The 22,683-nt window shown below is 46.5% G+C and overlaps 1 protein-coding gene and 1 long non-coding RNA gene across 2 annotated transcripts in view; both read left to right on the top strand.

Moving 5' to 3' along the window:
- LOC126281315 (uncharacterized) overlaps positions 1-10,240 on the top strand; it is a 761,290-nt gene extending 751,050 nt beyond the window's left edge. The window contains exon 4 of the long non-coding RNA XR_007551248.1: positions 10,194-10,240. This is a non-coding gene — a long non-coding RNA (uncharacterized LOC126281315). The remainder of the gene's footprint in view (positions 1-10,193) is intronic.
- Positions 10,241-10,259: 19 nt separating this feature from the next.
- The window catches only part of LOC126281829 (uncharacterized), a gene marked incomplete at its 5' end in the record, with an annotated part of 691,657 nt that continues 679,233 nt past the window's right edge, over positions 10,260-22,683 (top strand). The window contains one exon of the mRNA XM_049981062.1: positions 10,260-10,419. Coding sequence (XP_049837019.1) covers positions 10,260-10,419 — 160 coding nt within the window. The remainder of the gene's footprint in view (positions 10,420-22,683) is intronic.

Here is a 22,683-nt window from a genome sequence, read left to right as displayed (position 1 = left end):
ATAATGGCCAACCTTAAGCAATAGGATGAATTTCAACCAATGACACGTCTCTAGTGCAAGTGTGGGGTAGTGCCTTTCTATCCAATGACGATGGGCAACCAATAGTATCCAAAAGAGTTTAGCCAGTAACGACCCTTCCTTTGCATCAGCGCGGGAATCTTAGCCTATGACGATGGCCCACGAGTGGTTGTAACCAGAATTTTAACCGATACTCCCACTTCTCCAGCACATACGCGGTAAAACTCTCCTTTGAAAGAGAAAGCCAGCAGACGTACGTAAACAGGAACGTATTCGCATTTTTTGTGCTCCCATAGGAGTATTTTTCCGCTGGTTTACACATGTTCCAGGAGAAGACAGTCAGTTCGGACACGAACGATTGGACACAACTGGAGTCCTTTCGGTAATTGCAATTCATGGAAGTGCCCAAACCACCTCGAGGTACTTTATCCGACCATTTCTAGGTTGTATGCAATACTTTGGGATCAAAACTTCGCGGGTCTGATCGGTTTCCGTTTCTGAACAACGATGTCTGCCAACCTATTCAGTGACCTAACACCATGCAGATCTGTGCATAAAAAACAAGAGTGTGCCCTTCCATAACGTAAACTGTTGTATGAAACCAGGGGGCTTTCCTGTGACGCCCCACGTTGTGTGCATCTTATTTACATTATCCATCCTCATTGTTGGTTGCCTCCATGTCGCAGCTGTTGTATTATACTAAGTTTCACCGTTTCCAATTTCTAAAATACCGCCACACTTTTGATGAACATTAACCTTTTTTTAACTGTTATTGTGAGACGAGGCAGCAACGTCATAGTACAACAATCGACTAGCTCCTCATAAGCCACATGTTTCTCTAGCCGCTGCTGAGCAACGCTTGAGGTGGGGTAAAAGCGACTCAGCTGTGCGGTGGATGACTGGAAACGAATGATTTGGAGTGATGAACAGTGCTGTGCCGTTTGGCAGTACCATGGAAGTGGATGGGTTTGGGGAATGCCGGAGAACGTTAATTTCCATCAAGTGTTGTTGTAACAATGAAATACACAGTGGGTAATATTACGGTTTGTGGATGTTTTTGTGGTTAGAGCGTGGTTGTCTTATTTTACTTAAGAAAACTGTAAATGCGGAAGAATATTCAACACATTTTACAGTATTCTGCACTGCGTACAGTAGAGCAGTAGTTCGGAGACGATGACTGGACCAGCATGACAATGCACATTATAAAAACAGCGTCTGTGATGCAATGTTTTGTATACAGTAACATTCCTGACATCAACTGGCCCTCTCTATGTCCCGACCTGAACGCAATGGAACGTCTTTAGACCGGGTTAGAACGTCGACTTCCCTCCAAGCCCTCAGTGCAAAAAGTCAATACCTTCTCTGGTTTAGTCTCTTGAGGAGAAATGGGCTGCCATTCCTTCACAGACACTTCAGATTCCTCAGTGAAAGTGTACACAGACGAGTTGAAACCGCGATATAGGTGAAGGGTGGACACAGCGCATTTTCTACTAATAGAAGTCCCTACGATTTTGATCAGATAGAACATATGGTGACAGTTATTTTTGTGGCGTGAAATGAACGCAACCTAACCGAGCTCCCTCCTGTCAGTACTTGGAAATTACGTGTAGGAAGAACAGTTGGATGTACAAGGAAGAGGTGGCGAGAATAAGTTAAAGAAGAACCATCAAAAGAAAGGAGAAACATGAGGTCCTGTGGTCTACATCTACATATACATGATTACTCTGCAATTCACATTTAAGTGCTTGGCAGAGGGTTCATCGAACCACAATCATACTATCTCCCTAATATTCCACTCCCGAACAGCGTACGGGAAAAACGAACACCTAAACCTCTCTGTTCGGGATCTGATTTCTCTTATTTTATTTTGATGTTCGTTCCTACCTATTTAGGTTGGGCTCAACAAAATATTTTCGCATTCGGAAGAGAAAGTTGGTGACTGAAATTTCGTAAATAGATCTCGCCGCGACGAAAAACGTCTATGCTTTAATGACTTCCATCCCATCTCGCGTATCATATCTGCCACACTCTCTGCCCTATTACTCGATAATACAAAACGAGCTGCCATTTTTTGCACCCTTTCGATGTCCTCCGTCAATCCCACCTGGTAAGGATCCCACACCGCGCAGCAATATTCTAACAGACGACGAACAAGTGTAGTGTAAGCTGTCCCTTTTGTGGACTTGTTGCATCTTCTAAGTGTCCTGCCAATGAAACGCAACCTTCGGCTCGCCTTCCCCACAATATTATCTGTGTGGTCTTTCCAACTGAAGTTGTTCGTAATTATAACACCTAGGTACTTAGTTGAATTGACAGCCTTGAGAATTGTACTATTTATCGAGTAATCGAATTCCATCGGATTTCTTTTGGAACTCATGTGGATCACCTCACACTTTTCGTTATTTAACGTCAACTGCCACCTGCCATACCATACAGCAATCTTTTCTAAATCGCTTTGCAAGTGATACTGGTCTTCGGATGACCTTACTAGACGGTAAATTACAGCACCATCTGCGAACAACCGAAGAGAACTGCTCAGATTGTCACCCAGGTCATTTATATAGATCAGGAATAGCAGAGGCCCTAGGACAATTCCCTGGGGAACACTTGATATCACTTCAGTTTTACTCGATGATTTGCCGTCTATTACCACGAACTGCAACCTTCCTGACAGGAAATCACAACCCCATAGGCTCGCAGCTTGATTAGAAGTCACTTGTGAGGAACGGTGTCAAAAGCTTTCCGGAAAACTAGAAATACGGAATCAACTTGAGATCCCCTGTCGATAGCGGCCATTACTTCGTGCGATAAAGAGCTAGCTGCGTTGCACAAGAACGATGTTTTCTGAAACCATGCTGATTATGTATCAGTAGATCGTTCCCTTCGAGGTGATTCATAATGTTTGAATACAGTATATGCTTCAAAACGCTACTGGAAACCGACGTCAGGAAAGAAAACTACCAAAGTATAAACAGATGGGGGCAAGTCGTTGGGAAACTTCATGTCCGGCTTACCGGAAGACTTCCTCTTCAGTGTGATATTTGCGACTGTAATAGGAATCTGTTGAGCGCCTGCACCTTTTAGACGGAACTCTGGATGTTATAGTTGCAACAGCTGGGATTGGAGTCCGGCGGTGCTGTAAATACACCCGGCATGCCGCGTTCCACTGCCGTTGGCGTCCTTGACGCTCGGTCAGTCGTTGTGGTGGCAGGGGGAAGGGAGGGGGAGGGCGCTTCATCGATTGCACCCCCTACCACCCCTCCCTCCGGCGCGGAAGCCGAATGCCGGCGGAAGGTGCGCGCACAGACTTACGACGTCCGGCGTGGCCCCTACCCTCTACCCCAATCCCCTCACCACGCGTATTCCTCCCACTCAAAACCGCAGGCAGAGTGGCGCCTGAAGACGACCGCTACGCTGCCTGTCGAAACTTTGGACCGCAGTCTCTCTTTGCTGCTCGGAGGCATGAAGTGAACACGGACGAATCTCATCACTAGTCCGGTAAACTGTTTGCGCCTGACCACGAACTTAGGCCACCGTCCAGGGACGACGTTTGGTTAATGATTAACGTTCCACGGAGGTCCAGACGTTTAAGTATAGCGCACTACCTGAGCTGGAACATACTGGCAGAGAGATGGACTGTGTGGTCTCCGAGTAGGAACGACCCTTTCACCACGTAACGTCCCTTTCGTCTCTCCTTGTGGCATCCGGGACGACGTGCAAAGTCTCTCTCACGGCATCATGTAGAATCAGAATTCAGAGGTGGGTAGGCGTCAGACACGGGCAGCCGATTCGGCTGATGTCTGGCAAGTCGCTTGTGTGGTATCACGTATCGATACCACCCCACGCATGTCACAGTTGCCAAAGGAATTGCAAGTTTCCGTGAGACGCCGATAGCCGTCACGCGGGATCCGTCGGGTACAACGGAGCATGCCCGCTGAGACACGACTCCAGCGGCTCCGGACTGGAGCTGTTGATAAAATGTCTACATAGCGATATACTGTCCGCAGCTCGTGGACTTGCGGTAGCGTTCTCGCTTCCCGCGCAGGGGGTGCGGGTTCGATTCCCGGCGGGGTAAGGGATTTCTTCTATCTCGGGATGACTGGGTGTTCTTGTGTCGTCTTCATCATCATCATTCATCCCCATTACGGTGGGAGGAAGGCAATGGCAAACCACATCCACTAGGACCTTGCGCAGTACAGCGGTGTGGGTCTCCCACATCGTCCCCTACACTCCTCACAGTATGGGACCTCCTTCTCAGAGGTATATTTTCCAATAAATATCGATATACACCGGTGCCAACATATTTTCTCTGGTATATCGATATCGAAACGGCTATATAGAGATAGGGCCCCTCCACGCCCGCACCAACATTGTGACCAGACCAAAAGTTCCACTGTCACCTCCGTCAACATGTTAGTTATCTAATAGGTGGATCACAGAATGCTGGGCTGTGTTATCTAATAGGTGGATCACAGGATGCTGGGCTGTGATGTTATCCGTGCGTCTGGGTAAGACTAGGCATTAACACGGTCCATCAGGTGATAGATAGTGCACGAAACTCGAGTGAGGGTAGCAATTTGAAGAGCGGAGGGAAAAAAGTGCCAAGGATCGTGCCGTGGGAAAAAAACCTCTGCGACAGTAGGCTGGTTAGTAAGAGCGGTAGTGGATTACTAGCTGCGATAGTTCATACAAGGTTGGGTTTCTTAGTATGGGTATCATGCAACATTACAGTGGCAAGCGATGGCGATGCATCCCAGTTTGCTGCAGCCGCTGCATTCCTGGAACAATCAAGATCGTTATATAGTAGTGGGAGATCGGCCATAGATCATCTCACTGTGTTGGAGGTGTGTGGAGGTTATCTGCATGAAGTGTACGGTACGGCTTCCCTGCGCGGTGCCAGTTATTTGGCAAGTGTATTCCAGCTGGATATCCAGTAATGGCGTCTGATGAATAGTGGCTCACCTGTACCGTTGTGTTTGCGTGTACTTGGCCACAGATGTTAGGTTCTTACATATAGGGTGCCGATACTTTCATTTTCTATTCTTTTTTCGAAATTTTCGGTTAATATTTAAAAGTGCTCTTTTGAAATTGAAGTAGAACGTAATTGTACTTTCACTGTGTGGATGAGTCTGACTCCTTTTTGAGCTTTCATCACGTCTAGTCTTTCTTTTTGAGTGTGTGAAGTAAGTCTATGTGGCACGAAGAAGTCCGATCGCACTGGGGGGGGGGGGGGGGGGGGCTTAGTGAGTGTAATAGCACACCAGTTGCGTTAAAAAAAACGTTTTTAACGCAACTAGTGTGCTATTTCTTCACATCGGCGTTTTTCGAAAACAGTTGCTGAAAATGATGAATAAACATCTAAACGACAAGTTTGGTCTTTGCCTTGGGCGGAGACGGTTGGGTGGTTGGTTGATATGGAGCAGGGCTCCGAACAGCGATGTCACCGGTCCCATCGGATAAGGGAAGGACGTGGAAGGAAGTCGGCCGTATCCTTTCAAAGGAACTATCACGGCTTTTAAGTAAATCACGCTAAACCTAAACTGGACGGTCGGACGTGTGTTTTAACCGTCGCCCTACCGAATGCGTATCCAGTGTGCGAACCACTGCGCCACCTCGTTCGGCGGGAGCAGATATGTGAGCGGAAATGCTGACGTAATCAGTGCTTGGCGCTACCAGCAGAAAGAGCAGCGTTTAACTTTACCATGCTATTTTGACACTACAACTGCTAGGTCGCTGGTGTTCGCAGAAATGAAAAAAGCAGCGAAGTCGACATGAAGTCTCCCGGACAAATCCGGTATGGACGAAACCGCACGATGGACCCATCGGACCCCTTTTATTGTGCCACTTAACATGTAGTTACCATTGTTAGCAAAGTGGTTATCGGCAAGACGTCGAGGATGAGCGTGCATCGTTTTCCTTTCAATTCTTGCTCTATGGGGGATAAGCAGGTTGCTAGCTTCTTGATGTACAGAGTATTTAATAATAAAACAATACTCAGGTGTAAAATTGGCAGTGTATTTACAATGATTAGCCGATATTATTATATTCCGTTATATCGACACTTCTCTCGTCGATATATCGATACTATTTCTTGATAGTCCGCAGCTCGTGGTACCGCGGTCGCGTTCTCGCTTCCCGAGTATGGGCTCCCGTGTTCGATTCCCGGCGGGGTAAGGGATTTTCACCTACCTCGAGATGACTGGGTGTTTGTGATGTCATCAGCATTTCATCATCATTCCCGAAAAGTGGCGAGACTGAACTGAGCAAAGATTGGGAATTTGGACGGGCGCTGATAACTGCGCAGTTGAGCGCCCCGCAAACCAAACATCATCATAAACTATTTCTTGATATGTATGAAGGGCTGGTAATGACAATCTTTCAAATATCGATCAGTCGTATTCCCGAAATTTTTAAAATATCAGCATTCCCTCTCTGGCCTACTAGCGCCCTCCACCACCGCAATATAGGACGACCGAAGGAAGCCAACCGGCCTTCTTATACACAGAGCGTCTCCACTACGGTATCATCGTTCGTGCTCCATACAGCCGGCTTCATCCTTCTTGACATTGTGATAGCTGGGCTCGGTTTGTTGCTGCATTATTTCTAATGAGGCTTCGTATGCTTTAAAAAATACAAGTAAATATTTATTTACTGTGTTAACTTGTTCAATAGTCATTTCTGCTGCTGTCCAGGATGAGTCTACATGGATACTCTGCAAATCACATTTAAGTGCCTCACAGAGGGTTCATCGAACGACCTTCACAATTCTCTATTATTCCAGTCTCGTATAGCGCGTGGAAAGAATGAACACCTATATCTCTCCGTGCGAGCTCTGATTTGCCTTATTTTATCGTGGTGTAGGTCGGTGTCAACAAAATATTTTCGCATTCGGAGGAGAAAGTTGGTAATTGTAATTTCGCGAGAAGATTCCGTCGCACCAAAAAACGCCTTTCTTCTAATGATGTCCAGCCCAAATACTGTATCATTTCTGTGACACTCTCTCCCATATTTCACGACAATACAAAACGTGCTGCGTTTCTTTTAACTTTTTCGATGTACTCTGTCAGTACTATCTGGTAAGGATCTCACACTGCGCAGCAGTAGTCTATAACAGGACGGACAAGTGTAGTGTATGCTGTTCATTTAGTAGATCTGTTGCATTTTCTAAATGTCCTGCCAATAAAACGCAGTCTTTGGTTAGCCTTCCCCACAACATTTTCTATGTGTTCCTTCCAATTTAAGTTGTTCGTAATTGTAATATCTAGGTATTGAATTTACTGCTTTCAGATTAGACTCATTTATCGTGTAACTGAAGTTTAACGAGTTCTATTTAGCACTCATGTAGATGATGTCACACTTTTCGTTATTTAGGGTCAACTGCTACTTTTCGCACCATTCAGATATCTTTTCTAAATCGTTTTGCAGTTTGTTTTGATCTTGTGATGACTTTATTTGTCGATAAACGACAGCGTCATTGGCAAACAACAGAAGACGGCTGCTCAGATTGTCCCCCAAATCTTTTATACAGATAAGGAACAGCAAAAGGCATCACCTAAGTACAAATGAGAGCTCTGCCGATGTACTGCCCTTTTATACCTTGTGTACACTATGCAACCACCATCTGTATATGTGCGTATCGCTGTGCCATGACTTCTGCCATCTCAAGTATGCACAAACGTTTCTCGCAAATGAGCCTACCAGTGAAAACCCTGTCAAAATGCGTTAAGTAGGAGGGTGAGACAGATGAAAACGTTAAATATTTTTTTTAAATATTATTTACTGTGCAGAAGTGGTACAAATCTGTATCACTTTTCAACATAATCTCCCCCACGCTCAATGCAAGTCATCCAGCGCTTACAAAGTTCATAAATTCGTTCAGAAAAAAATTCTTATGGTAGTCCGCACAACCACTCATGCACCGCGCGGCGTACCTCTTCATCAGAACGGAACTTGTTTCCTCCCATTGCGTCTTTGAGTAGTCCAAACATATGGAAATCACTTGGGGCAAGGTCTGGTGAGGATGGTGGATGAGGAAGACACTCAAAATGCGGGTCTCTGATTGTTGCTACTGTTGTACGGGCAGTGTGGGGCCTTGCATTGTCATGTTGCAAAAGTACACCTGCTGACAACAATCCACGTCGCTTTGATTGGATTGCAGGCCGCAGATGGTGTTTTAGGAGATCTGTGTATCATGCACTGGTGACAGTGGTCCTCTATGCATGTAATGCTCCAGAATGATGCCTTTTTCGTCCCAAAAGAGAGTCAGCATAACCTTCCCTGCTGATGGTTCTCTTCGAAACTTCTTTGGTTTCGGTGATGAGGAATGGCGCCATTCCTTGCCCGCTCTCTTCGTTTCCGGTTGGTGGAAGTGGACCCAGGTTTCGTCCCCAGTGACGATTCTTGCAAGGAAGTCATCACCTTCTCGTTGAAAGCGCCGAAGACGCCGGCACGGTAGCTCAGCGTGTTCGGTCAGAGGGTAATGTGCCCTCTGTAATAAAAAAAGTGAGTTAATAGATCAACAACGAACTTAAATGGATCTCTTACGACGTCCGCCCCGAGCAGATGCAACGACCTAAAGCGAACAAAAAAAAAAAAAGAAGTTATTCGCAAGCATCAACGCGTCGTTCTCTCATTTCAGGAGTCAGCTGCCGTGATACCCATCCTGCAGACACTTTGTGAAGCTGGAGCACATCATGCACAATGTGGTGTGCTGACCCATGACTAATCTGTAAACATTCTGAAATGTCATTCACTCGGCGGTTTTCCTTCACTATGGCTTCAACTGCTCCAATGTTCTGTGGAGTCACAACTCGTTGTGCCTGACCTGGACGAGGAGCACCTTCCACTGAAGTTTCACCATTTGCTTACTTCCTAATCCATTAGTAGACTTGCTGCTGTGACAAACGTGCATCACCGTACTGAACCTTCATTAGTCGATGAATTTCAATAGGTTTCACACCATCATTACGCAAAAACCGAATAACAGAAAGCTGTTCTTCCCTGCTGCAAGTCGCAAGTGGGGCGGCCATCTTTATACTGATACTGCAACTGTATGTGTGCATCTAGAGGGTGTGTAAAGGGAGAGAAAGGCCAACCGGACGATACGGCGGCCATTTTTCTGCCAAACTGCGGCCGGGACTTTTGAATGGCGAGTAGTGGAGTACACACTCACCGACTCAATAGCACAAGACCATATGGCGAAATCATTCGTTAAATGCCTTTGTTTATAAGAATAATGTGTTGTAATAATTTTCACACAGCCAATTTACAGGTCTGTTTTCAAATTTAACTATGTATATTGCAAGTTGTTTTATATGTAGTAAAAAGCTAAAACGACTTACTTCGGATAGATAAGAGTACTTGCTTGGTTTCCACAAGGCTCCTGTTTGATTTATGTCAGCCCTGATGACTGCGACTGCCCACTGCTTTCGTCTTTCTATGCGAAATCCACCTTCGCCCCTATTGGAACAACCTAATGCAACACAACCTGGCATCGTTTACGAACGTCTGCAGAACGAATTACAGATGTCAAAAACAATACTGTACTATTACTAACCTGTTTACTTCAAACATGTAGGCCTACCGACTTCATCACAAAACGATTCATTACTTCAACTCGTATTTAAGATCGCAAACGTTAGTTACGTACTAAAAACGATATACAACTAAATCGAATATGCATGCACAACGTATAACAAGTCTCACAATAATTCAAATACGTTTTAATCGTTTCCAAATGTCCTCTGAACTTCAATTCAGCTCAAAAGCACGGCGAATATTGGAAGTGCGAGAGACGTTTGTCAGAAAAATGGCGCCAAAGCTAATCGACCAATCACGGGCTACTTCACCTATGGCCACTCTGTCCGTATACAGGCTCTCTATGTGCATCTGCACTATGCTGCCACCTACAGGCCATTCTACACGTTGTTTGTAGCACGCTTACCAACTTACAGGATAACGTCGTGAAATTTCGGTTTCTTATTACAAATGTAAGGTTTTCATTTGACTCACCCTCGTAGTTCCTTAGATTAGCCTTCGCGCACAGAGGCTGAAAAACGCAACATTAATTTATGGCGTGTGCCGGTGAGGCGCGGAAGGCAGCTGCTGAGCCGGTAAGAGCGGCCAGCAGTCGGCGTGACGCTGCGGTGACGGAGCTCTGCTGCCGCGTGTTGCAGGCCGGCGGCGGGGGCGGGACGGCGCGGCGCGCGGGCGGCGGCAGCGGGGGCGGCGGGGGCGGCGGCGGGGGCGGCGGCCAGCAGCTGCGCTCGCCCGCCGTCAAGCGGCCCGCGTCGGCGCCGGTGGCCCTGCAGGGCTGGCTGCACAAGCAGGGCTCCGAGGGCCTGATGTTGTGGCGGCGCCGCTGGTTCGTGCTCGCCGAGTACTGCCTCTTCTACTACAAGGGTGAGTAGCGCTCCACTGCGTCACCACGTCCTCAGCCTCCCCGTATCGCTACCTCCCTAAAGCTGCTGCATGTGCCGCCGTCTAGCACATCGTCCATTACCTGCCAGGGTCGTTCAATAAATAATGCCCCCACATTTTATTTTTTCTCGGAACATATTTATTGTTAAGATTCAGAATTTGGTGACAATATACACTACTGGCCATTGATACACCACGAAGATGACGTGCTACAGACGCGTACCGACAGGAAGAGGATGTTTTCCAGAACATTCACGCAAGGTTGGCGCCGGTGGCGACACCAACAACGTGCTGACATGAGGAAAGTTTCCAACCGATTTCTCATACACAAACAGCAGTTGACCGACGTTGCCTGCTGAAACATTGTTGTGATGCCTTGTGTAAGGAGGAGGAATGCGTACCATCACGTTTCCGACTTTAATAAAGGCCGGATTGAAGCCTACCGCGATTGCGGTTTATCGTATCGTGACATTGCTGCCGCGTTGGACGAGATCCAATGACTGTTAGCAGAATATGGAATCGGTGGGTTCAGGAGGGTAATACGGAACGCCGTGCTGGACCCCAACGGCCTCGTATCACTAACAGTCGAGATGACAGGGATCTTATCCGCATGGCTGTAACGGATCGTGCAGCCACGTCTCGATCCCTGAGTCAACTGATCGGGACGTTGCAAGACAACATCCATCTGTACGAAGAGTTCGACAATGTTTGCAGCAGCATGGACTATCAGCTCGGAGACCATGGCTGCGGTTACCCTTGACGCTGCATCACAGACAGCAGCGCCTGCGATGGTGTACTCAACGATGAACCTGGGTGCACGAATGGCAAAACGTCATTTTTTCGGATGAATCCAGGTTCTGTTTACAGCATCATGATGGTCGCATCCGTATTTGGCGACACCGCGGTGAACGCAAATTGGAAGTGTGTATTCGTCATCGCCATATTGACGTATCACCCGGCGTAATGGTATGGGGTGCCATTGGTTACATGTCTCGGTCATCTCTTGTTCGCATTGACGCCACTTTGAACAGTGGGCGTTACATTTCAGATGTGTTCCGACCCGTGGTTCTACCCTTCGTTCGATCCCTCCGAAACCCTACGTTTCAGCAGGACAATGCACGACAGCAGGTTGCATGTCTTGTATCCTTTCTGGATACAGAAAATGATCGACTGCTGCCGTGGCCAGCACATTCTCCAGATCCCTCAGCAATTGAAAACGTCTGGTCAATGGTGGCCGAGCAACTGGCTCGTCACAATACACGCCAGTCACTGCTCTTAATGAACCGTGGTATCGTGTTGCAGCTGCATGGGCAGCTGTACCTGTACACGCCACCCAAGCTCTGTTTGACTCGATGCCAGAGGTGATTGTTCTTGGTACTGATTTCTCAGATCTATGCACCCAAACTGCGTGAAAACGTAATCTCATGTCAGTTCCAATATAATACATTTGTCCAATGAATATCCGTTTATCATCTGCAGTTCTATTTGGTGTAGCAATTTTAATGGCCAGTAGTGTAGATCAACATCTCCTTTCCATTTCCTATTTTCCTACGTCGTCCCCATGACATTCTATGGCCGTACGCCAACGTGGAAAAGCATCTATTCCCTGTTGATAAAAGCTCTTGTGCTGTAGGAGTAGCCATATTTTCACTGCATGACTGACACTCTCGTCATCATCAGTCTGAGTTCCCCGTAGAGGATCTTTAAGCTGCCCAAAGAGATGGAAGTCAGAGGAAGCCAGGTCTTTGAAGCCTATAGTCCGCTGAGAGCATTCGTGGAACCCACCGTGGGCACCTCTTTGAATATCCGAGAGTCTCGATCACTGGAGCCGCACTTCCAATGCTGACCGACAACTGTAGACCCAGTTGTCGAGTTGTGATGCGCCGGTCGGCCCGAATAATGGCAACAGCACGATTCAACACGTCTGGAGCAGTGGCTGTGACAGGACGTCCCGAGCGTGGCTGATCGTGGAGCTCTGTTTCTGCATTTCCTGAGGCTGTAACTTTCTTTACCCATTACCCAACTGTATTCCTATCAACTGCAGCGTCGCAATACACTGCACACAAACGTTTATGGATGTTCAGCACGGTCTCTTTTCCTGCACACAAGAATCAAAAACAGCACGCTGCTTGTAAAGTGAGTCGTATGTAGACGCCGTTTTGACGTTGTATTAAGCCGCTGCCGCCTGCCTGAACGGTTCGAAACTTCACCAGCGCACAGAACGAAAGTCAAATGTGAAGCAGCACGTAAGTCTACACATATGAATGGATTTTTTTTTTTTTTTTAAATTGGGGCATTACTTATTGAACGACACTCGTAAAACCTCTTTCTGTCTCGACTCCTCTTCCATTCCACATACCCATAAGATTATTTTTACAAGCTCCTCCTTCTTTCTTAATTTGCGGGGATACTCGTAAGAATAAGTGCCAGTCAAATCCAACCGAGACAGACGGGAAAAGTAAGTAAAATGTTTATTATCTCGAAAGTAATCGCCATAACTGGTAATATATTTATGGCACTGTCAGACGAAACGGTCAGTGCCTTCGTGGAAAACCGTTTTCGCTTGCCTAACTAACCACGATTGTATCCAGGGGTGCACCTTTTCGTCCGAAGGAAATCGGCAACCACGAATCTTTTTCGTCAGGTCTCCAAAGGTACGGAAACCTCATGGAGAGTAATCGGGACTGTTTGAAGGATGTGTAAGGGCTTTCCAGCGAAACTTGTACAGCGTAGTCCAAAGAACCTTGGCAACGTGTGGCCCCTTTCTAGCTGCAGAAATGACGCTGGGAAACCTCTGCACATTCTCCATAATCCTCCATACAGACCCAACCTCTCCTAGTGCCATTTCCATATTTTTGGAGCCCTGAAGAAAGATGTTCGTGACAGTCGATTTGCTTCGACGAAGAAGTGCACGCCAGGAAGGCACTGACCCTCCTGTCTCACAGTGGCACAAATGTGTTAATAGTTATGGTGATTACTTTTGAAATAATAACAGTTTATTTACATTTTTTCATCTGTATCATTTTTCATTTGACTGCCCCACATAATATCGAGGTCTCAGAAGACGACTATGCCAAATCTCCAAAACGAACAAAAGAATAACTACTGGTATATCCGTGTACAGAACATCTCTCCATCTTTCGATTCGTAATGCACGTTATGGAGTAATTGTAGAGCCCATCGCCGCGCGGGATTAGCCGAGCGGCCTAGGGCGCTGCAGTCATGGCCTGTGCGGCTGGTCCCAGCGGAGGTTCGAGTCCTCCCTCGGGCATGGGTGTGTGTGTTTTTCCTTAGGATAATTTAGTTTTAAGTAGTGTGTAAGCTTAGGGACTGATGACCTTAGCAGTTAAGTCCCATAAGATTTCACAGACATTTGAACTTTTGTTTTGTTTTTGTTGTTGTTGTAGAACCAACCATTAGGGTATAGGCGTGTCTGAATATTTACACAAATCGTCGCTCCATATTGTCACACTGAATTAGTTGCTACCTGCAGACAGGCAATCCAATGAGCAGATTTACAGGGCGTCATACTGCCGCTGCGCATCCCCAGACGACTTCCGCACAACATCAGTGAAATGCATACACTTTCTGATGCTTGTCGCACCTCAAGCGAAGCCCATATTAAGAGCCTGTAATGTTAGGTAAGAACTTGCAAAGATGCTCTATCTGCTGACACGTGTGTGTCTTTTGTGTGCCTCATAGCTGTCGTGTAGTTGTCTTCTGGAACCCCGGAGGTACTCAAGAATAATGGTTGTTGTCCTATTCTTCCGTTCTCTATGTTATACTCAGTGTCTGCTCTCTCACGCTCCTCAGTACCACCTCACTTCTCACCTTATCCATTAGCAATGCATTGTACAGGGTAATTTTTTCCACCGTGTACAAACTCTAGTGACTGATCGACGAGAGGATACGGATCAGAAAAGGTCTAATCAACTCACGTCGGGAAATGCATGATTTCTATGCTAGAGACCATTTATTCAATCATACTTTGTAACAGAGACTGCTGTCTAATACGGACTGTACCATGCAGGCATAGTTACAGTTTGCCTGGTTTGCTCCTAGAGGGTCTAGTCGGACTGTAACTTGCAGCCTCAGTTAGAGTTCGCCTGGTTTCCTCCTAGAGGGTGTTAGTGTTCCTCATACGTCATGCCTTAGCGCCCTCCCCTGCCATAGTAATTAATAATTCCGTGTCCGATTCACTTCTCTTGCTGGCTCACTTTGTAGCAGATGTGATACAGCGCTGCACACAACGATTTCGTATTCGAACGGAGAGCTAACCGACGTGGTGTTCAGTTACGGAAAGGCAAAAGGCAACGGGTGCCGGGTAGGAAGGTTGTACCAGGAGACATATTCCCACCGACAACAACCACAGCACTCAATGTTTGCAACAGTGTTTAGTTGTTTGTCTGAGACAGGGTCGTTTCAGTTAACAGTAAATCATGAAGCACGCACCCGAAATGTTCGGACACCAGACTTGGAGGAAAATATGATTAACACTGTGGAAGGCGACCGCCGTCTCAGTACCAGGCAGTTGGCCCGCCAGTACAGGGTATGCCAGGCGACAGTGCGGAACATTCACCATGACAATGTTGCTGCCCTCATCACTTACAGCGTGTGCAGCCCTTACTAGCAACAGACTTCCCACATCGGGAGCAGTTTTGTCACTGGTTCCTTCACCATGCAACCACGATTCCGAGATTTGTGTCATCCATCCTATTCACAGATGAGGCCACCTTTAGTAGTGTTATCTTCTACTTTCATAACAGTCATCTGGGGGATGGTACGCAGACAGCGAATCGTCAGGATTGGTGCAGCCGAAATGTATGGGCCCGGATAATTAGCGACCGTATTTTGGACCAGTCTTCCTTCCACGTCGCGTAACAGGCCGGAATTGTCGGCATTTCATGCGGATGATCTTCCCTGCTAGAAGAAGTACCATTGATGATTCGATGGGTTATGTGGCTGCCACATGACGGTGCTCCAGACCACGTCGCCGTTATCGTTCTGACGCATCCCAATCGTGTCTTCCGTGGACGAGAGGGTACAGTTGCACATTCCTTCCCCCAACCCCCCCCCCCCCCCCCCCAAGTGACTTTACGTTATTACTAGAGTCTTAGTATGTGGTGTCGGTGTGTGCTTGTTTTATAATTGCCACTGCCTGTTGTGTTGTTTGTGACTGTGTTGTGGCATACAGTGTCTTGCATCGTTGATTTGTGTCCCTTACGTGTTGATCCCTTCTGCATCATGTTCACTTAGTGTGTTGGTTCCTTCCTCGGTTTCGGGATCTGTGGTCATGCTTGTGTCCTCCCATGTGGTTGTGCTTGTTAACTCCTCCTTCCACACGTGTTTTGGCGCTTGTATTCTTCATGCAGTGTGTCCGATACAATATCGGCTACGCTATTTATTGTCTTCCAATCATTGGGATTACGTATTATTCTGGCTATGTCACTGTCGTTCTGAACAGGTCTCACTCGTCATAGCGTGTTGCACAGCAGTGTGACATATTCTGGTGTCCCAGTTTCTCCGCATACACATACTTCATCTTCAGTTAGTCCCATACGGTTTAAAAGTACCGGATACGGCCCGTGGCCTGTCAGAAAATGGACCTTCCCCTGGCTTGGGGCGACATGTTTGAATTGTAATCTTTCTTGTACGTCAGGAAAGAAAGAGTGTACTCGGCGGCCCTTGTCAGATGCGTTCCACTCTCTCACTGCCATGTTTGAATTCGTCGTTGTTTCATTTGTGTTTTGTTCATAATGCTGGTTCCTGTAATTTCGTTGACTTTATCGACCCCGTCCCTCTTAAGCCAGTAAAGCGCAGCTCTGTACCGTATTGTTATGTCTGTAGGACAGGTCCGCATCACAACGCAAAGTGCCTCTAGTGATGCGGTGTTGAAAACTCCGCTCATTCTCAGGAGTACACTTCGTTGACCTCGTCTTGTTAGTGCCTTGTTAGTCTGTATGACCAGTCTGTGAGCCCATGTACTTGCGGCGAAGCATGCGATGGATTCAAATATCGCAATGTGGTAGGTCCTTATCGTCTTAATAGATAATTTGTACTGTGTTGTGTTGAGTCTCGCTAGTTTGGGCATAATTTTGGAGGCTTTGTCAATTGTTAATTTGTTATGGTGGTTAGAAGTCTGTTTTTCGTCAAGATGCAGTCCTAGTTAACCTGTGGCTTGCTTTCTCTGTATGCTTGTATTGTATAATTTTAGAACTGCACCTCTGTAGTGTCCCTCTGAGCAGTAAATATGGTATTTTGTTGGGAGCGATTTTTAATTTACTTTCTTTGCACCAATTGTTAATTATCTGAAGCAGTTGCGTGCCTTTTGTCTCTAGTGCTGCTCTCGAGTTGGCTGACACCAGTACGAGCACGTCGTCTGCGTACGCCGCCACACCTCTTACCCTGTCGTCCAGCGTGTTCAGCAAGGCCTCGACTGTGATATCCAGGAACATTAGTCCACACGTCGAGCCCTGTGGACATCTCTTCGTTATTCTGTTGACAACCTTGCGTGGACCAGCCCTCCACTCCGCCACTCTGCAGTAGTCGGGGAGGCTATTGTAGAGGGAAGCTGATAGACAGCCTCGTTTCCTTTAACCTGCCGAAGAGCTTCGGCCATCGCAGATTGTCAAAAGCCCTGGCTATGTCGGTTAGTATGGCGGCCACCTATTTGTCACGGATGCTATTTGTAACTGTTAGTGCTTGGTTGACGGCATCTTCTATTGATCTACCTTCCCTGAAGCCGAATTGGTGGGGCGTTAGCCCGATGAGGGTTCTGTCCGATTGTAAGCGGTCACACAAGAGCCTTTCCTGTATCTTGGCGAGAGTGTTTAAGGGGCAGATCGGTCGGTATCTTTTGGGGTCTGTTGGTTCTTGTGATTTTCTGATTATTACAACATTAGCAGTTTTCCAGAAGTTTGGAATTCTGCCTGTTAGTAGTGCCACGTTGAACATGTTAATATTAAACCGTGTGATTTGTGTTACTATTTGTTTTAATGTTTCTGAAAGTATTTTGTCTGGGCCCGGTGGTTCTCGGTTTTTAAGCATGCTGATTGCCGTTGCGACTTCTTCTTGTGAGAATGGTATGGTTACACTGTCACTGATGTATGGTTGCCTCGTGCTCTCTCTTAGGTCAGCGTGGTGTTGCTCGTCTTGTGTGGGGTCGTCATCTGGGAGGAGCCTGTCCAGGAGATATTATGCTCTGCTTCTCCATCCTCTGGTCATTGTGCCGTCAGCATGTTTTGGTGTTGACAGAACTGCCGATGTCTTGACTCGTTTTGTTTCTATTTTGAAAGCTTGTCTCCAGGTGTCCTGTAGCTGGGTTTTGACGAAATTGGTCCAGTAGTCTTGCCTTGTTGTCTTTAGCTGATTTTGGTATTTCTGTTTAGCGTCACGATACAGGTCCAAGTCTTATCTGTTTTTCAGGAGCTGTCTTTGCTTGTGGGTAGTACTTTCTTTTGTCCCATGACTCTTTCCTTAATCTCGCCAGTTTTGTCGACCACGGTTGTTTCTGTCGCCATCCAGTTTTTGCCCGTGGCATAGCTGCTTCCTGTGGTCTTTGTAGGACCTCTGCAAGAACATGGGTTTTGTAATCTGTACTGCCTTGAACAGTGTTTAGTGACGACGCCTCAACAATATCTCGAACTTTTTAATAGTCGACTCTTCCTATGAGTAAATGCTGCTGTTCATGGCCCATGTTATGTGTACTGAAATATCTGTCTGTGGCTATGACGATTGCGTTGTGGTCGCTGTGTATGACTCTATCTAATACCCTCCATGTCTTGAGTAGTAGAAGAGATTTTCGTCACATCATGCTATTCTCGCACTGGTCCATCCAATTCTTAACATTTCCGCTCCAAAGTCTCGTTCTTATAACCGGCCAATCTCTCAGACGCACCAGTCTGTTATCTTGCGGCTACTTCGGCTGCAACTGCGAAAGTAGAGATTTAGAGACGTATAATTAAATTAACTTATCGAAATACATGGAGATTGTGCGTTATTTGTGTACAACTGTGGGACTGAATCATCACCAATTACAGGATTTCCTCAGACCTTTGGATACGGAGTATGGTGATATCGTAAATTTTACACACGTAAAATGGCTCAGTCGAGGCCGGTTGTTAAAAAGATTTCATACCATAACTAATGAAATAAAATGTGCACGATATCAAAGGCAGAATCTGTGCCAGAATTTGTCAATGCCACCTCAACGCTAGATGTAGCATTTTTGACAGACGTCTTCAAGGTAGAAACCTATTTATCAGTACAATATTTCAAACAATAAACGCGTAACAAACGAAATAAGGCAAGCACAAGTAAATGCAAACATATTGTTTTCATTTCATCACATTGGCCATCCATAATGCTATAGATGGGATGAAACATGCAGATATAGTTTTCGATTTGATGCAAGAATTTGAAAGCTAATGTCAGGAGTTTCGAAAAAATAATCAATTTTTTTGTATTTATGCGGCACCTTTTACAAACAACGTAACTACGTTGTCGAAAGATTTACAGATGGAAAAATTTGATAATGTACTTTTGTTGGGCTTTAATATATCATACCCGCCCAAAGACAAATACCTCTTGCAGCACAGTCATACTTTATATATGTCATCTTTGTTTGGAAGCACGTACGTTTGTGAACAGTGTCAAGAGTGAAGCACACAAGGGAAGAAAATAGAACTAAAATCTCGGATGAACTCCTTGAAAACATCCTGAGAATTGCAACCACGTTGATCGAACCTGATGTTGCTACATTAGTTTCCCCAAATTCAAGGTAAAATATCACATAAATTCTACGATTTGTATTTACTCAAATAAAATTATTAAAGAAATCTCGTATATAAAATGTCGAAATAATTCTTCTTCATTTTTTAGAATAACGAACTTATACGTGTTAACACTGTTAGGAAGAAAAGGTGACGGTTGAAGATACATAGTTAAGTATATTATGTGCGGCCCAGAAATACTCTTCTCCTTCCAGTGTGGTCCAGGTAAGCTAAAAGGATGGATACTCCTGATCTACATGTTGCGACACAGCTGCTGCCAGTGGTGCGCTTTGTAACTACGCCACAGAGCGGATGCCGATCGGAAACTTGCAGAGACACTCTGTCGACTGACGTGTGTCTGTTTTCAGTATGTCTTGCAGTTTTCCCAGTCATCTACTGAAACCTGGAGGCGCTTATGAATAAACTCTCCATTGTTCTACAGAAGTTGTTTAAGAATCTCTTTAAGCTAACAAGACGCGTGAGAGACACGCTTAGATTACGTCAGTTTTTGGGGAAAATGTGCAGAGTGATTCTTTGTGTAATATTATCTCATTCCAGTAATATGGAGACTTGAAATAGCTGTAAAATGTCCTGAAGATCATAGATACATTTCTCACCGTGTGCACAAAATTATCTGATGTTTTGCCGACAGCTATAGTTGTGTACGAGAGACGTCACCACTAAAAACAAGAGTGGATATAACAATCAACGAATTATCCAGCAGGACACAAGGTTTTCGCTTTTGTTAATTCAGTAAATATGTCAGCATTTGCCTATCTCTTCCCTTCTCATAACGATAAAACGTGCTTCTCTTCACTTAAAGTAAAGTACACTTCCTGTAAAGTGCATAGGTTCTAATTCCCCGACACTGCACGCAAAGTAACAACGTCCACATCAAGTAAAATTTTAAAAAGCGAGTAGCAACCTGAAAACTCAGTCATGTCTCTAATGCAACACAGCTTTTACGGGGAACGGAAAACGATTGTAGAAGCTTAAATCCAGCGGACAAATCTGTGTTGGAGGGTTTACATGATCAGCCAGAACGGATTCGCGTAATCGGATTATGGGAAACCAGAGCCAGAAGTACATGTTAACAGAGAGAATAGTACGTGTCACGTCGCAAATAACGATATGTAACAAACTGAGACACGACAAAAAAAGTCCTGCCACAACGTAGACGTCATCAGTTGCCACCAATAGATCACATTCCTGTGCCATCCGAAACTTGTTCGCTTGAGTGAACTGAGCATCTCTCTAGATAAGGTGGAAAACAAATTGCCAGTCGCCACGATATTACAAAATAAGCTCAGTAGTCAAAGAGAGATATATGATGGTGTGTCTACGTCTACATACACACTCTGCAAGCCACCATATGGTGGATGGCGGAGAATACCTTGTACCAATACCAGTCATTTCCTTTCCTGTAACCTTCCCTCCAGCGATTCCCATTTCAGTCCTGAAAATATTCGCATGCTGATCGAAACAGCCGGTAACAAACAAGCCTACCGTCTCGCCTCTGAATTGCTTCGAGGACTCCCTTTAATCCGACCCACAGGGGATCCCAAACACTCTAATAGCACTCGAGAATGGGTCTCACTAGTGTTCTATACGCCGTCTTCTTTATACACTCCTGGAAATTGAAATAAGAACACCGTGAATTCATTGTCCCAGGAAGGGGAAACTTTATTGACACATTCCTGGGGTCAGATACATCACATGATCACACTGACAGAACCACAGGCACATAGACACAGGCAACAGAGCATGCACAATGTCGGCACTAGTACAGTGTATATCCACCTTTCGCAGCAATGCAGGCTGCTATTCTCCCATGGAGACAATCGTAGAGATGCTGGATGTAGTCCTGTGGAACGGCTTGCCATGCCATTTCCACCTGGCGCCTCAGTTGGACCAGCGTTCGTGCTGGGCGTGCAGACCGCGTGAGACGACGCTTCATCCAGTCCCAAACATGCTCAATGGGGGACAGATCCGGAGATCTTGCTGGCCAGGGTAGTTGACTTACACCTTCTAGAGCACGTTGGGTGGCACGGGATACATGCGGACATGCATTGTCCTGTTGGAACAGCAAGTTCCCTTGCCGGTCTAGGAATGGTAGAACGATGGGTTCGATGACAGTTTAGATGTACCGTGCACTATTCAGTGTCCCCTCGACGATCACCAGAGGTGTACGGCCAGTGTAGGAGATGGCTCCCCACACCATAATGCCGGGTGTTGGCCCTGTGTGCCTCGGTCGTATGCAGTCCTGATTGTGGCGCTCACCTGCGCGGCGCCAAACACGCATACGACCATCATTGGCACCAAGGCAGAAGCGACTCTCATCGCTGAAGACGACACGTCTCCATTCGTCCCTCCATTCACGCCTGTCGCGACACCACTGGAGGCGGGCTGCACGATGTTGGGGCGTGAGCGGAAGACGGCCTAACGGTGTGCGGGACCGTAGCCCAGCTTCATGGAGACGGTTGCGAATAGTCCTCGCCGATACCCCAGGAGCAACAGTGTCCCTAATTTGCTGGGAAGTGGCGGTGCGGTCCCTACGGCAGTGCGTAGGATCCTACGGTCTTGGCGTGCATCCGTGAGTCGCTGCGGTCCGGTCCCAGGTCGACGGGCACGTGCACCTTCCGCCGACCACTGGCGACAACATCGATGTACTGTGTAGACCTCACGCCCCACGTGTTGAGCAATTCGGCGGTACGTCCACCCGGCCTCCCGCATGCCGACTATACGCCCTCGCTCAAAGTCCGTCAACTGCACACACGGTTCACGTCCACGCTGTCTCGGCATGCTACCAGTGTTAAAGACTGCGATGGAGTTCCGTATGCCACGGCAAACTGGCTGACACTGACGGCGACGGTGCGCAGCTAGCGCCATTCGACGGCCAACACCGCGGTTCCTGGTGTGTCCGCTGTGCCGTGCGTGTGATCATTGCTTGTACAGCCCTCTCGCAGTGTCCACCCTTATGTGTTTGTTCCATTCCAGATCGCTTTGCATCGTTACATCCGGAAATTTAATAGATGTACTTGTGTCAAACAGCACAATATCAATGCTGTACTCCGATGCTAAAACACTGTTTTTCCTACTTATCTGAATTAACTTAGATGTATCTACATTTACAGCAAGGTGCCATTGATGACACCATCTAGAAATTTGTCAGGACCTTCTTTTATCCTCCTACAGTAAGTCTACTTCGAAACTTTTGTCGTACACCACAGCTTCATCAGTAAACAATCGCAGATTGGTGCTCACCCTGGGCAGCAGGTGCTTTATGTATACAGAGGATAGCAGCCATCCCAGCATACTACTTTGGGGCACTCCTGACGATACCCATGTCTCTGGTGGACACTCGCCGTCGAGAACAGCGTACTGGATTCTGTTATATAAGAAGTCTTCGAGACACGCACATACCTGCTAACCATTTCCGTATGCTTGTACCTTCGTTAATAATCTGCAGCGGATA

The sequence above is a fragment of the Schistocerca gregaria genome, chromosome 7 (genome assembly GCF_023897955.1).
Source record: "Schistocerca gregaria isolate iqSchGreg1 chromosome 7, iqSchGreg1.2, whole genome shotgun sequence".
In the NCBI taxonomy this organism is placed as follows: Eukaryota; Metazoa; Arthropoda; class Insecta; order Orthoptera; family Acrididae; genus Schistocerca; species Schistocerca gregaria.
The sequence above is the reverse complement of the archived record's forward strand: the minus strand, read 5'-3'. Positions and strand labels throughout refer to the sequence as shown.